This window comes from Haliaeetus albicilla, chromosome 3 (genome assembly GCF_947461875.1).
Source record: "Haliaeetus albicilla chromosome 3, bHalAlb1.1, whole genome shotgun sequence".
Lineage (NCBI taxonomy): Eukaryota > Metazoa > Chordata > Aves > Accipitriformes > Accipitridae > Haliaeetus > Haliaeetus albicilla.
In genome coordinates, this window is record NC_091485.1 from 31,536,620 (window position 1) to 31,552,181 (window position 15,562).

General features: G+C 38.0%; 1 protein-coding gene across 2 annotated transcripts in view; it reads left to right on the top strand.

Annotated features, from left to right (window-relative positions):
- Window positions 1-6,976, top strand: part of UBE2V2 (ubiquitin conjugating enzyme E2 V2) — a 30,670-nt gene extending 23,694 nt beyond the window's left edge. The window contains exons 4-5 of one of the 2 annotated variants that reach the window (XM_069779313.1): window positions 5,876-5,933; window positions 6,107-6,976. In XM_069779313.1, coding sequence (XP_069635414.1) covers window positions 5,876-5,933; window positions 6,107-6,156 — 108 coding nt within the window. In that variant the 3' untranslated portion in view covers window positions 6,157-6,976. The remainder of the gene's footprint in view (window positions 1-5,875; window positions 5,934-6,106) is intronic. The other variant, XM_069779312.1, reaches the window with a different exon arrangement.
- The last annotated feature ends 8,586 nt before the right edge of the window (window positions 6,977-15,562 follow it).

Sequence of the window (15,562 nt, forward strand, 5' to 3'; positions counted from 1 at the left end):
CTATTTTCAAACCTCTCCCTAGTAACATGTATTACTCTGAATCACTAAAGAAGTATGCTCTCATTGCTTCATCTGTGCATGCCTCAGAGTATAGGTGTTGATTTCCGGAAGCAGAATCTCAGACCTGCAGAGCCTGAATGCTCATGTTTACCGGGCCATTTGGCTTGAGCTTTTGTTTGGAGAAGTCTACACTCCCTCAGATTGCTGAAGAGCAGTGTGAATACTGTGACAGGAAATATGCCTGGTCGTTTTAAAAGCAGTGTTAAAATCCCGTCATCACTACAGGAAAATTTGGGTTTAATAAGTTTATAAGCTTGTACAAAACCTTCATTCAGTTTTTCCCCAACAGTTCTATAAACAAGTATATCTTATGAAGGATTTGCTATGCAAATGCATAACTTGTCTTTTTAATGGATTTAAATAGGACTAGATATTATTTTTAATGAAAACAGATTTCATAACTAATGAATTTAAAACACATTCATTATGTAATTTTTTATGTGTCCATTGTCCTGATACCTTGCATTTTAGGTTATTTCGTCATTGTGCTCACTAGAGTTGTGTTCACTACAATCTGTCAGATAAACCAGGGGGCATGTTCAGCATCCTGCAATAGTTCCCATTGCTGCTTCTTGTTTTAGTGCCTTCTTGTTTCTTTCAAGCCACTCTTCCACTGTCTGATCCTCTTTCACTTAATAGATCATAAGCGGTTTGCTGCTGTCGTGGTTTAACCCCAGCCAGCAACTCAGCACCACGCAGCCGCTCACTCACTCCCCCCCATCCAGTAGGATGGGGGAGAAAATAGGGAAAAAAGAAGCAAAACCCACGGGTTGAGATAAGAACGGTTTAATAGAACAGAAGACACTATTAATGATAATGATAACACTAATAAAATGACAACAGTAGTAATAAAAGGATTGGAATGTACAAATGATGCGCAGGGCAATTGCTCACCACCCAGCTAGTTGCCGACCAACACCCAGCCAGTCCCCGAGCGGCGATTCCCCGCCCCCCCCTTCCCGGTTCCTAAACTAGATGTGACGTCCCATGGTATGGAATACACCGTTGGCCACTTTGGGTCAGCTGCCCTGGCTGTGTCCTGTGACAACTCCTTGTGCCCCTCCAGCCTTCTTGCTGGCTGGGCATGAGAAGCTGAAAAATCCTTGACTTAGTCTAAACACTACTTAGCAACAACTGAAAACATCAGTGTTATCAACATTCTTCACATACTGAACTCAAAACATAGCACTGTACCAGCTGCTAGGAAGACAGTTAACTCTATCCCAGCTGAAACCAGGACAGCTGCGTTCTTTGAATGAATGACAGGGTTTCATCTTCAGACAAGCTCTACTATCCATGCTTCTGCGTGCACCCTGTTTTTTGACATGTGGCCAGCTTGTCATCACATTGCTTGTAGATGTCATGAAAAAGTTGGTTACTTGCAGAAAAGAGACCTGAGATAAACAGCCACTGAAATTGCATGTCCTAGCAGTGTTGTCATACTACTCAAAACATTTGTAACATTGTTAAGGTACACTTTACACAACATGTGTGCCAGTTAACACCTAAGGAAAGTAGGGCCCCCAGCTTGAGTTCAGAGGGTGATAATTTCTCAAGTTAGACTGTGAATGGTAGAGAGGGGAGATGGGTATGTGCTAAAGTTATCAGGGCTGTAAGGAAGCTAGTCTTGTACTGCCTTGTTGGCAGTGGTTCTCAGCCTTCTTGACTTACAAGTCCCTTTACGCTTTGCATGAAAAGTGCACGTGTGTCATGAATTTATTACTACTGACAGTTACAAGTTTACTGACTTTTTGTTTGATTTTTCTGAGAGAGGAGTTTTGCTTATATGTAACTTTTCCATCAGCAGCATATCCTCAGGGCTCCCAGAGATCGCCGTTCTATAAATTTAGTGCAAGAAAGGAGAGGGCTACTTCAAGAGTATTTAACCTCAAAAGACTAAACTTACACGCTCTGAGTCACCCTGTTAAATTGCCTTTTCTTATCTGCAAGTTAGTTTTTGTGGTTTTCTGCTTTTCAATTTGCCTATGGAGCTACTGCATTTCTATACAGAATTAGGGTACTAAGTTCAGAAAAGCTAGTCCAAGTACTTATATAGGGCTGAACAAAATGCCTTTATGTGCTAATGGCATTACTGTTGTAAAACTGTACTGAAATTATCATTCTTAACGCTGCGGGGTCTTTTCTCTTGGAGACTTGTGTATCCTGTATTGGTAAAACACAGGTTGCATTCTGAAGTGCTGTTTATTTTGCCATGGTCTTTTGAGGATGTCTGATTTTTGCATCTGTGAGAGCGCTCTTCAGCAGTCTATCTTCCAGGATTTGCAATCACTTTTGTTCATCTAGATACCATTTACAGCTGGAAATACTTGTTTCCTTTAAACTCGCTTGGGACTTTGTCAGCTATAAACCTGTAAACTGTTGTCCAGTTACAGCTTTGAGTATGTTTATTGTAGACTAAGCAGTTTGCTACTTCTTAAAGTTAAGATATTGGGAACATTATAAAGACTGAATACTTTGCAACATTGTGTAAAATTATTTGTTTTAATTTCAATTGTTTAGAAAAAATTATGCATTATACATATTGCTTCTCTTGCTGTTCTTTAAGGATTTACAGTGAGGTGCCCCCAGAATAAAATAGTCTTCAGGTTGCAGTTTTCAGCTTTATTAGCTTTTATGTGACCGTGAAACTTCTCCCTCTGTGTCCCAGGATGTGTCCTTGAATATTACATACTGCTTTTGTGTGATTTGAACATAGTTTGTGTCATTCTTCTGAATTTCTTACCATTGTTCTTCACAGAGTGAATTTATTGTGCACTAACTTAGAAATAAATTCTGCAACACAGAAAACAGAACCTGAGTCAAAATCTTTACTGCTGCGAGATGTCATGAAAAAAGTTGGTGACTTGCAGAAAAGAGACTTGAGATAAACAGCAATGAAAATGTCATGTTGCAGCAGTCTTTACTCAGAAAACATTCATAACGTTATTAAAGCAGAGTCTACAGTCTGCGAGTTTGTTGTTACAAATTCCCAGCCAAGAAAGAAAAGCTGGAGGAGCTTACTTGTAAGTGATCAGGTTTCATATTCCAGTACAGCCAGTGTATGTAGAATTGCATTGTTTGAACAGCACTGGTGACTGACTGCTATGTGCTGTAACTGAGGCAGATCTCCATGCTTGAGAGCGCCTACAAAGGCAAAGTTGAGGAGAAGGAAGATGATATGAAAGCAGAATTGCCAAGCTGAAGATAGACATTCATTTGAGGAGTTCCAGAGCAACTGCTTTTCCAGCCATTTTTTGCTAACCCAGTCTTTATCTGAACAGATAATTATTTTAGATTTTGGTAGGTTTGAGAAAGAAAACTAGACCTACCTTTTTCTTCTTATCCATCTTTGTTTACCAGTGGTCTTCTAAAACAGTTTATTATCATACGGGCTTCCACCCCTAAGTGCACATCTTTCCTGGTTGGGAAATCTTCTGTTTCAACCACTGCCTTGTCCTAGATAGTCGTTTACTGTGGCTTCTTTCCCTCTTATTTTTCTCAGGGAGATTATTGATTTTTTTTTTTTTTTTTTTTTTTTTTTTGGCAGGTCAGTGACATGTAATGTGATCTCTCCTCAGCCACTTTAGTAGAAAGTATTGTGATTCAGACTAAGATGGAAATTTTTTAACTACTGGTCTGCCAAAGGACTTAAATCAAAGCATTCAGGGAGTACTCTCACATTTTGTTCCATTTTGCTAAATTGAAGAGGATGTCAGGTTAGCTGCAGAGAAGTACTAACAAATGTTAGTAAGTGTGTCTGTGTGTGAGAGGGGGGAAATAAGCTTTTAAACATCTGCAGCTATATGCTAAGGGAACATAAGATCTGAGCCCTCATTTATTCTGTTACTTAAGTCCCATGAAGTTTTTCTTCTTTCTGCAGGACCCCATGAGGAAAAATGGTGGTCTCATGCATTTCGCATAGCATTTTCTATATGGAGAACAATTTTGAGTAGTGTGATATTTACTATTCTAACTTGTGACATTAATTCATGTTGTTCCTAGTTTGCTGGGTCCAGCTCGTTGGATAGAAACTCTGGAGTGTCCTTCTTTAATCTTATCTAGAAGGACTGGAGAGGAAGAGATATCTATAAGAGCTTAGTACCTCAGAACAAAGATTCAGGCTAAATGATGCCTTACTTAAGCTGCTACTTGATAACACAGGTGATCTCATCAGAATTTCCATTTTACTCACTGCTGGTTTTATCTAATAGTCTGCCTTTTAAGAAAAGAGAACCTGTCTTCCAGTTGCAAGGATTATCCTGCTCTGATACTGGCTCTTACCTACCACATTAAACCAAATACCCCTTTAAAAAAGAAGTAGTAGCAGTCCAGGAATTACAATGATGGTCTGACCAGTGTTACTTTCAAAACCTTTCTGGGTTAGGTCCTACACTCATGCGTATTTTAAACTGGCATGATCTTGCTGCATAATGGACCTTTCCTTTTGATGCCCTTTTTCTTCCTAATTTATTAATGTTTGCAATAATAAGTAATCTGACTGTCTTTTATACTGTAGTTTGATGATATGCTGTCTTTGGCAGCTCTGCTGTCTTAAAGGGGTTCCTGACTCAGAGCAGAACATTATTTGTGTGAAGAGAAATGCTTATAGTGCTGAGCTGTGAATTGGATGAAGGATCCTGCTTAGGGACTTCTTTCCAAGGTGTTTTTTTTAAACTGGATGGGTTCTGTCAATTCAAGTCGGAAAGTAGCTCCCCATACATTTCATGGTTCACTTGAGCTGATAGGCAGTAGTACTGTTAAAGGAACAGGGCCTTGTGAGGGGGAGCAGAAGTTTTTTGGGTTAGTATTGCTGCCCAAGCCAGCATGTTGTTTAAATCTTGGCCTCAGTTTCCTCCTGCAAAAAGGTTTAGTCTCATCTGGTGTTCTGAAAATAGACAGCCTCACTTCAAACAATCTAGAAATAAAACATCTGTCTTAACGTTCTTATTTCTGATTCCAGTGTTGTTTTTTCTTTCAGTTTGCCCAAATTAAGATGGGATAAGAAACTTCTTGATGTTTTATGCTGCTTAAATCATAAAGCAGTGGTTTCCAGCACTTCTATAGCCATGTGGACTGCCTGTGCTACTCTGCCAATGAAATTCAGTAGCATGCAATAGCCCTATTCCTGCCCATGGGCCTGCTTTGCAGTTGCACATCTGTACGCCCCTCTGTCTTCTGAAGTTCCTCCTTACAGGGTCTGGGTGGCCAGGACTTACCTGCTGCCAAAACAATTCCCAAGCTGACTTTCAATTGCTGACTTTCCTATGGAAACCTCCCTGTTATAATATAATTGTGTAAATTGTCCCACAGGTTTTATAAACGCATAGGAGAAGTCCCATGTCCTTTCCTTTCAGTTCATATTCAAATTGGTAAGTGATGTACAGTAATCTTCACGGCTCCATAAGATGACTTACTGTAAGAAGGATGCAAAGAACTAAGAAATGTCCAAACATTATGAATCAGTTATTTCAATATTTCAAGCCATTTCTTAGTATACTTAGTGACTCTTTATGTATCAGAAGCATCATGTAAAATCGATGTGAAATAAATCACTAACAATACTTGTAGCAAGGAAAAAACAAGGGAAATTTTCCTTTAGAAAGTTATTCTATGGACTCTTGTGTGGCAGGTTCTTTTAAAGAACTGAGGAAAACCCAAGTGTACGTATTGGCATAATGAAGATGATTATTTTTTTCTTTTTGGGGGGTAATTTGAAACAAATTACTAAATTTTACAAGATATGGCTCCAGTTTTACAGTGAATGGTTCGCTGATCTCCTCCTCCCCCACCCCCTTTTCCTTCTCACTAATACTAGTATCAGCACAGATGGAAGGGTCCACCTGCATGGATCTTATTGCAGAATCTGTATCTGTGTAAGTATATGATTGTTTTCCTTAAAATATTTTATGAACGCAGGGACTTTATGCCACAGAGAAAGTGTCAGGGAATGCTTAGACCCTTTCTTAGAACAATTAGGTCAATAGCAGTTATCTACATAGAGATTTTGTATTTCATCATAACTTATAACTCTCTCTTCTATTTCCAGGTGGATGCACGGAGCATACCAGTGTTAGCAAAATGGCAAAATTCTTATAGCATTAAAGTTGTACTTCAAGAGCTAAGACGTCTAATGATGTCCAAAGAAAATATGAAGCTTCCACAACCTCCAGAGGGACAAACTTACAACAATTAATTTTAGCTGATTCTCAAACTTCTGTCTTAAAACAACAACCTTCTACTCATGTTAATGTCTTGATTAAATCTCACAATGCAAACACCCACACATTAAAAGAATTTCAGCTGGTATACATGACCTGGACATTTGTAAGAATATATATATAATATATGTATGCCCAATATGTTTTCAGGCACTATGGGAGAAAAAGGCAGCACAATTATTTTTTTTCTCTTATCGAGGCACTGTCATTTAAGCATAAGCCTGAAATAGCCTAAAATTGGAATTCAGGTTTTACAAGATGAAAGCATGACAGAAAGTGTCAGATTGCTGTGGAATAATATATGTTTCTGAAAATAATCTCTTGAGAAGGCAAAATATAAATGGCATGCTTTATCCATCTTGCTTAGTAAAAGAGCTGCAGTTAAATTTGTTTTAAAGTAGCAGGTACAGTGAATACCGTTGCTCATCTTGTTTAATTTTGCAAGGGTGTGGGTGCCGACTACTAGTAGTGTCACAAAGTATGTTCAGGATTGTTTTGATACCTGTATTTATAAAATGGGGGGATTAATTTCTGTTAAGCAGCTCCTGTGTGTTACATGTATCGGACATGGCAAATATTTGTTTACAGTCTTTGTTCTAATAAACCATGCATTTAAGTTTTAGTGAAACAAAGGAAATGTATGGATATGTGATTGAGATTAAAGTTAGTCTTAAAATGTAAATAAAATGTGGAAAGTGTCTGAGGCTGTGCCATTTCTATAATAGTGATGTAATATATGTACAGTAACTTGCAGAAGTAGTGGAAAGCCAAACATAATACTGCTGCTGGTTTTACATGCACCTTTTATTCTTACCACTTTTGTATGCTTAGTTTACTTGAGAGGTCAAGGTATTCCATTTGTGGCAGGGGAGTAAGTTCTGTCATCTGTAGTACCACTTCTTTAGACAAGAAGTCTCTTGCACTGTACATATATATATATATATATATAAAAAATATCAACCCCAAAATAAAAACAAAAAAAACTTGCCTACCTAACCTCTCCATCATCTTCTCTCCAGATTCTTTTGAAAAATGAGCATAACTTCCACTTTGCTTACTTGACCTCTGAGCAGTTTTCAGACCACATTGCTGAAGTCTGTCCTACTTCTCAGTCGTTTGTGTTGCTTTTGCAGTTGCTGCCTTGATTCTTGCTTTCTTGCATCTTTTCCTCTTTTATGTTTCTTGCCTTTTTTTCTTGTCTGTTCCACTTTTGCCTTTTCTGAAACACACAAAAAAGAAGCTTCAGGAAACTTTAATAAAAATTACACCTGTGGTACAGATCATCATATTTCCATCTGCGTTCTGTGTATCATATGCCATGACACCACGGTCTTCGTAGCTAGAGTGCTTTCTGCCTCTCCTGCAATTGTTGTTCTGCTTTTTTTCAATGTATTCTGTCTGGTGGGAGCTCTGGTTTTAGTTCTGTTACTGATTTCTCATAAGAAAGTAGTTAATGCTATCCTTTTGGAAATTATACCTTCTTTCCCCGCACCCCTCTTGGAAAATGCAAGCCTTTGTTTATTTTTGGTGAGAGCATGTAACATTGGGAGCAAGTCAGCTATTTGCATTCAAAATTTTATTTAGTGGTTCTTTTGAAAAAGTGAACATAAACAAAAGCCATCAACAGCCAGGTAACTTTCTTGGATATGCCTTTGCCTATTTCTGATGTAAAGAATGAACATTTAAAAGCAATAAACTAGGTGTTCTTTTTTTTTTAATGGAAAGGTTTAGTTAGTATTTGTCAGTTTATGCTTTTTAGACAAATTGGACACTTCCAGAATTGGTGGATTTGTAGCTGTCAGCTACCTCGTGTCTGTATTTATATAACATATCATTTGTGATGGTTTGGCTGAAGTGCATTGCAACATTTTCTTACTTGATTTGAATTATTTTTATGCCATTAAATCTTTTTTTCTTACACTAATACTGCTAATCTATATTTAATCAATTAAAATAATGGAACTGTACAGTTCTGAGATGTGAATTTTGGGGAAAATTTCAGCATAAACTATTGAGAGAATGAGAAATACTCATAGACTATTACATGTTTGGTAACCTAATTTAAGAGACTGACTTATTCATGGAGCATGAAAAAGGGCTGGTTGTTTGCTTGTTTGTATGTGGTGCAAGTTGATCCTGCAACAGTTACTCCTCCTTGTCTGTAGTCTTAACCATTTGTATCTGTGAAAATCTGCATATCCAGCTGTAACCAGATAAAGTTTTGCAGAAGAAAAAAAAAGTGGAGGAGGGAGTTGACCTGATCTGTGACACCAGGGTACGTAATGTAAAGGACGACTGTAAAAATATTCCTGCAGTGATTTTAACTGTTGGTTTTCCATTTTGCTCACACTGGAACAAGTCTAAGTGTAATTAATTACAAAATTTTAAAATGTCTTTGACTACTGTATAAAGCCAAGAGCCTCCTCAAAACTCTTATTACCTGAAGAAGATTTTGAAGCACTGCTGCTTACTATTCTCCAGAAAGGTTACGTTGTCTTACAGGTATCCCTGTCTGATCAGTGTTCACTTAGTAATATGTTTTCTCATGTTCTTGTGGTTTCTCTTAGGTAGCCTACTTAGATGCCAAAATTTTAATTTTCCTCTTGTAAGTGTTTAAATTGTGTTATGTTCTTTTGGCAAGATTTGAATTTGCTATTGTTAGCAAGTGTGGTTTTTTTTCTTCTCAAAACTGTATTTGTACATCTTGCAAAGTAAAGCACCATTTTAAGCCAGTTGTATGAGGGGCAAAGTGCAAAAGTTCTAAATATGTTTTTTTCAAATTGCATTTGAAAATTTGTATCATGTTGGTGGTCATGAACTGTGATTTAAACTAGTGTTGTGCTCTGAAGCATTGCCAAGGTTCTTGTATTTTGGTTGTTCGAGGGAAGGATAAGTTTACTATGAAGTAAAGAAAAAACCCCAAAGATGGTATAATTTATGCTTCATAAACCTTAAGATATAATGAGCAAGCCTACAGAAATATCCACGTTACAAATAATGTGCCTTACTCATTGATAATAAAGTACATGAAATGTTGCAAGGTGTGCACCTACCAGCTGCCTTGATTGCACTCATCTTCCTGAAAGCAAATTGAGAATACTTGACTCCCAGCAAGACAGAGTCAGGAATGAATCCCTCAACTATTATGAAATAAATGCATAATGCACATTCCTCCTAAATGTTTGTTATTGTATAGGGGATACCTAAAGGAAAATTTTAGTGCATCCTATGACAGTTGATCAGCTATGATGATAATAATAAACTGTGTAATTTGGACAAGTATTTGTGTTTTACATGGTTACTTATATGGTGAGTTTGTGGAAATGTATTTCTTATTTAGTAGCTTTCGGGACAATAATTCAGGGCCTAAAAATATTTATTACACTTCTCTTACAATATTTTTTTGATGCAGAAGGCTCATTTAGCAGGCCACGTGGTAATCATCCTATGACAGAGGCAGGGTGTCTGACTACTACTTGGTTTTATTCTGACCTCTAGTTTTTGAAAACAGCCAGATTGCCCCAGGTGTGGCTAGTCTCAACTGCTAGAGAAGGAGAAATAAACTGGTATTAAGCAAGTCTAACTATGTGTTACTGTAACAAAAAAAGGCTGCTGTTGGTCTTCTTTCTTTTATGCAAGTAAAATTCCAGATAGAAGTGAAGCAGTGGGAAAAAATATGTTTATCATAAATTTTCCTCAATAATGTGTTCAGAACTCTTTCATGAAGCCTAGGAAGATTTCTGAGGTCGGGAGGTATTGGAGGAACATGATGAATGCCTGTGGTCTTTCTTTAATACTAATTTAAAAAAAAAAAAAGCTTTAAAACTAATGCATCTTGTGTTAACTTTACATGAGGAAACAATTGTGGGAGAGAGTTTTCTGAAAGAAATCAGCTGTTCTGGTGATTGTGTTATTCCCTGAAACAGTGTGTTACACCTTTTCTGTTGCAGACCCAGCTGATCATGGGCTAAAATCATATGAAGGATGTATTGCCTGTAATGCTGGAAGTATGAAAATAACTTACTTAGGCTGCTTTAAAAAAATGCAAAAGAAAACACTTCACTAGCTGATCTCAGCTTTCACAGGAATGAGTACTCAATTCAGCGATTAAAATACCAGCTTTCTACATTACCTTAGTGTTAATGTGGTTTGTAACCTTTTTTTAACTAAATGGATGTATACCTTCAGCTCAATTGATGAACAGTTTTAAATGAATGTACAGTGAATTGCATTCTATAAAATACATGCCATATACCAACTCTCAAGTAGCATTCCCATATTCAAACAGTTCCATGAAGTTTTTCAGTCTTTACCATTTTAAAATAGTGAGAAATACAAAAAGCCTTTTTATTATTTATACTACTACTAAACTATATAAATGGATAACTTAATGGATGATGTTGAGGTAATGCACAAATAACCAGTGCTTGGGATCTCTTGATATAATGCATGTTTTCTGTACAAACTTATGACTCTTCACCATTTCTTAAAGGAAGCATCCCAACCTTCTGCTTTTAATATATGCAGGATGGATAAAATGTAAACATGGTTTTATAATGTATAAACTATGCAGTTTGGGTTTTAAAAAAATATACTGTATGTTGTTAACTCAGAAATACTAAAGGAACGGCTATGCAGACATAAACAAGGAAGGAAAGAAGGTTTTCATCAGCTGCTTTTTGCTTGTTCCCACTCTGCTCCCTGGTTATTATTACAGATGTGTAGGTATGCTGATTTAATGCATTGGCTGTTTTCATTTTGAATTATTATTACTCCTACTACTATATTGTTATTATATTACTATTATCTTTTTAAGCATGCAGGAATGAGAAAGGGAAGGGGGGAAGGGTTTGATATCCCTTTGCAATTTCTGATTAAAAATTATAAAGAAAAGAAGAAACCTGGTAAACACAACTGTTACTGACTTGACTTGAGAATAGACCATGAAAAATTGGCTATTTTTTCCCAATTGTCACAGGAATAAAAGCTGTTACAGTTAGGATGAGAGCAGCTCAAATGTTAGAGCTGTGAAGTTATCCTGAAGGTGTGGAAGAGGGTATTTGTAGCAGATCTTTCCAGTGTCATGAAAATTGGGTTAATACAGAAGAAAGGGTTGAGCCTCGCGGAATGACTTTGGGAGATGAACTAGCAATTGGAACTCCTTAAATTCAGCCTGACAGGACTTTAATCTCTTTCACTTTTTTTGAGATAGAATATTCCTGCATTTAAAATTGTTAAAAATTGTGGCGAAGTACAGCAGGTTGAGATGAGAGTCCCATTTCTTTTAGGTTTTGATATGCAAAACTTGCCACCATGAGGAACTGTGTAAATGAAAAGCATGGAAGTGTGTGATGCTGGGGGCTGGCTCTTTAGTTCCCAGGTTAATCTAAGTGATTGGTGATCAGCAGTTTTAAGTTTAAATGTATGTGTGTAGTTAATAGAGTCAATACTATCAATGAGAAAAGTCTATGCTAAAAGCTCTTTGCTTTTGCTGTGGTACCAGGTGAATTGCCAGCAACCCTCACCCCCCACATTTTCTGGCTGACAGTTTCTTCTACTGTTTGTTGTTTGCTGGACTGCAGCAGTTTCAGGAGAGAGCATTATTTCCCATCTCTGGGTGGTGTGTCACACTTTGAACTATGGGACCGTCTACTTCTAGAAATCTCTAAACTCCTTGCCACAACATCACAGTGTCAGGATTCATGGAGACAGACATAGTCATCTTGGTTTCTGTTTTCTGAAGGCATTTCCTGACATATGTACATTTTTTTTATGTATGAAGATTCACAGATTACTTTTATGATCTCATATGGTACTGCTAACCTGTAACAATATATTAGATTTGTTACAGCCTTATCAGAAAATGTTTCAAACATCTATGTCCTTACAGTCAGCATCAAATGTACGAGTCATTGCATTTATAGCAAAATTCTGATGCTAAGTTACTACTATGCTTCCATTTCTTAAATGCTGTAACTTTGAAGTACTGAAATATGTGAAATGAAATTTTATAGCCATGATGTTTCTAGTTAGCAGTGATTTTTATATCACTATTCAATCACAATGATAATTATTTGCTTCCTTGAGCTGTCATTCAGATTGCGCATTAAACAGTCATTATTTAAAATCTTTGAGTGTCACCTCAGTTAGTAGCGTGGTGGTTTTGATCTTCAGAGTGGGATGCTGTGAATAGAGTACTGCTTCGGAAGCTCTTCATTCTACCGCCCTGCTTTCAATCTGTTAAAAAAAAAAAAATTCTGAACTGCTCATGTTCTTTAGAGTAGTAACTATTTCTGGCATTTCAAATAGTCTTTGCTTCTACCTTCAGATTTGTTTGGAATTGTGTTATTCATTCAGTGTAGCAACTTTGACTCTCAATCTCTAATGCTTTACTGTATTTTTGTGATTTTATGACTATAATATCTGCATGATAATTAGTATTAAAACAGAAGCCAACAAAAATGGTGCACTGCTTTACTTGACAGATGCACAAATCACATACACTGCACTAACGAGCCTGTAGCTGAAGATAAGGGGGCAGTGGAGAGGGAAGGAATTAATATAATTTAAGTACATACAACTCCTGACACCATTCAAAAAATACGCTGTTCTTTGTCTACATAAAACTGGGGCGCCAACTAAGTATTTACTTGTTTTTTACATGCCTGCTACTACACAGCTGAAATTACGTTATATAGCCATCTACATATATGGGTGACCGGTAATTTTGCCGAGGTAGGAGTAGTTTAGTACAACCATAGCAAGAATTAGAGTTCTGTTGGAGGTGCTTTTATGTGTAATAGCTGGAATCTGATTTATGTCTGTACTTTTTAAAGACAAGTGGCAAAATGTTTTGGTATGAAATACAAGCTGAATTGCTAATGCTGTTTGGTGGGTAGTTCTTATTTGTTGCGGCTTGTAATTTAGGAATACTCATTTTGCATTTTCAGAGTATTGGTTGGGTTTATTCCACCCTGGTCTTCTAAAGTATAAAGAACGCACGCATGGGCATGCATGCACATACTCTCACACTTACAGAACATTTAGTCAAATAAAATTGTGTTGTTCCTTCTCCCCAGTTATTTGGGAGGGGAGTTAGATGGGGTAGCTCAACACTTTGTGTTGGACTGGCCAGCTAGTGCTAATCATGTGGTAGCTGCATTTCTTCTGTTCACCGCACCTCACCTCTAATCCAGATCACCAAGTAGGAGTGGTCCGATCCTTTGCTGATCTTTCTAATTTCAAGGGAGCTACTTTCCAGGTCCTAACTGGAGGCAGCCTAGCTCAGCCTGCTTATGCTTACCAGAGAGGAGAGAGCCATGCTGGTGTCTGCCCACCGTCCTTACTCTGCCCTCGCCCTTGTGTGAGGAGTCCCCTGGTCTGCATGGAGGCTGCTTGGGAGTGGAAGAAGGAGCTCCGTGGCTCACAAACGGGGTCTTGGCAGCTTGAAAGCATGCTTTTTCCCTTCATTGATGTTTTATACTCTCTCCCAACTAAGTGAAGTTCAATTTATGACTTGAATCTTTAAAGCTTTCACTCAAACAAGTGTGTAGCTACTAGCTTTCTGTGGTGCTAAGCACAGAATACAGACTCCTCTTTCCCTCCTTGTCTCCAAAGCAGCAGTTCCCAGTTAGGCTGTGATCCCTGTGATGTTAAGAACACTTGTAAGTAAAGTAGCAAGCCTTGCAGGAGTAGGTATCAAAGCCAGAAATGAGTGGAAAGCTTGGAAACTGGTCACAGCCTGGGTTCTCTGCTCTCCTGGGTGGGAATCTTCCAGTACTGAGAAAGTTTTCTTTCATCATTGCCTATTCTTACCTTTGTCCATGGCTAAAACTGAGCTATGGAAGCTCTTGGATAAGCAGAGAGATCCTTGTGTGATGTTTGGAGATGAAAACTTATTGCAGAAAGCAGGCAATCCTTATGGACACTTTACAGGGCTGATAATACAGCCTCCAAAATACTTTGCAGAAGAAAGATTAGAACTCATGTTTGGCATTGGAATGTGTATGGGGGAGCATATTTAACAATGACAGCCAAAATGCATAGGTTTGGGGTCAAATTCTGATGGGGCAATTTAGCAGTATGTATTTCTAGCACAGGAATTTCTGGTACAGAATGCTTTGACCACCCCAATCTGCATTTGCCTTCTTCATCCAAGTACTCTGAAAATAACTGTTTTTCTTTGTTAAGGAGGAATACCTCTTCAAGTTTTGTTGTAGAATAATGAATGCACTGTGCATGTGTGTGTACGTGTTTTGCAAGGCCTTGTCTGTCCTCTGTAGAGTTCTCTCAATGCCTGAATCTCTGGGATGCAGCTGTGCCCCGCTACAGTCTGAAATATCTCTCTGCTTTTTGCCTTCCGGCTTTTGGAACCTGGCTATTTGTGCACTGCTTCTCAGAGGTTCATGAAATATATTTCAGATGAGTAAGCATACTGGTGGGCTTAAGTTAACTATAGAGGAGTCTGTGCAAAAAAATAATTATGGGTTAAAGTTTGAAAACTCATTCCATATTGTTTTTTAAAATTTGAGTACATGAGTGTGTGCCTCTGAGAATTTGCAGTACAGCTGAGCCACTGCTGCAGAGACTGGGTTGGATTCATGTCTGATGGAAGAGAAGTTGTCAGCTTCGCTCTTCTGGCAACTAGGGACAGCCAAGACAAGCGCTCAGATGTGCTCTTATGGCTGGTAATGGTATTCCTGTTTGAGGAAAAACAGCTGTCCTGTTTACATAACAAATCATCGTGACATGGAATGAAGTGTAACTGTGTTGTTTGTGAGCAGTGTGACTTAGCCTCATCCCTTTCCCCTAGAAAGGTAGCTTTATTTCCAGGTTTTTCCCCCCCTTTCTGTATTGTTCAGTGAATTTTGTATTTCTGTTTATGCTGCAATCTCTATAATACTCAGATCTATTCACATATACCAGTTTGATCTAACACAACTAGAAAATGACATCATACAAATTCCCATGTTCCAGAAATAAAGAAATGGGCTAAAGGGAGACCTTGCGGTAGCCAGACCGAGCATCCCTGAACAAAGCAGCAGTGGGGTCCTAAGCTCTGCTCAGGTGCCTGCTTTTCTCACCTGAGCTCTGTTTTCCTTTGCTCCGTTTTAAACTTGGACTAGTTAAACCCAACTTTTGTATAAGCGCAAATTAGCAGTCTAATATCAAGACATTTTTGTGCTTAAACCCAAAACTAAGGTTTTCCATGTGGGTTGTGTAAAGATCTTTTTTGCTCTCTTGCCATTTAGTACTCACTAGCTGACAGCTAAGAACTATTTATG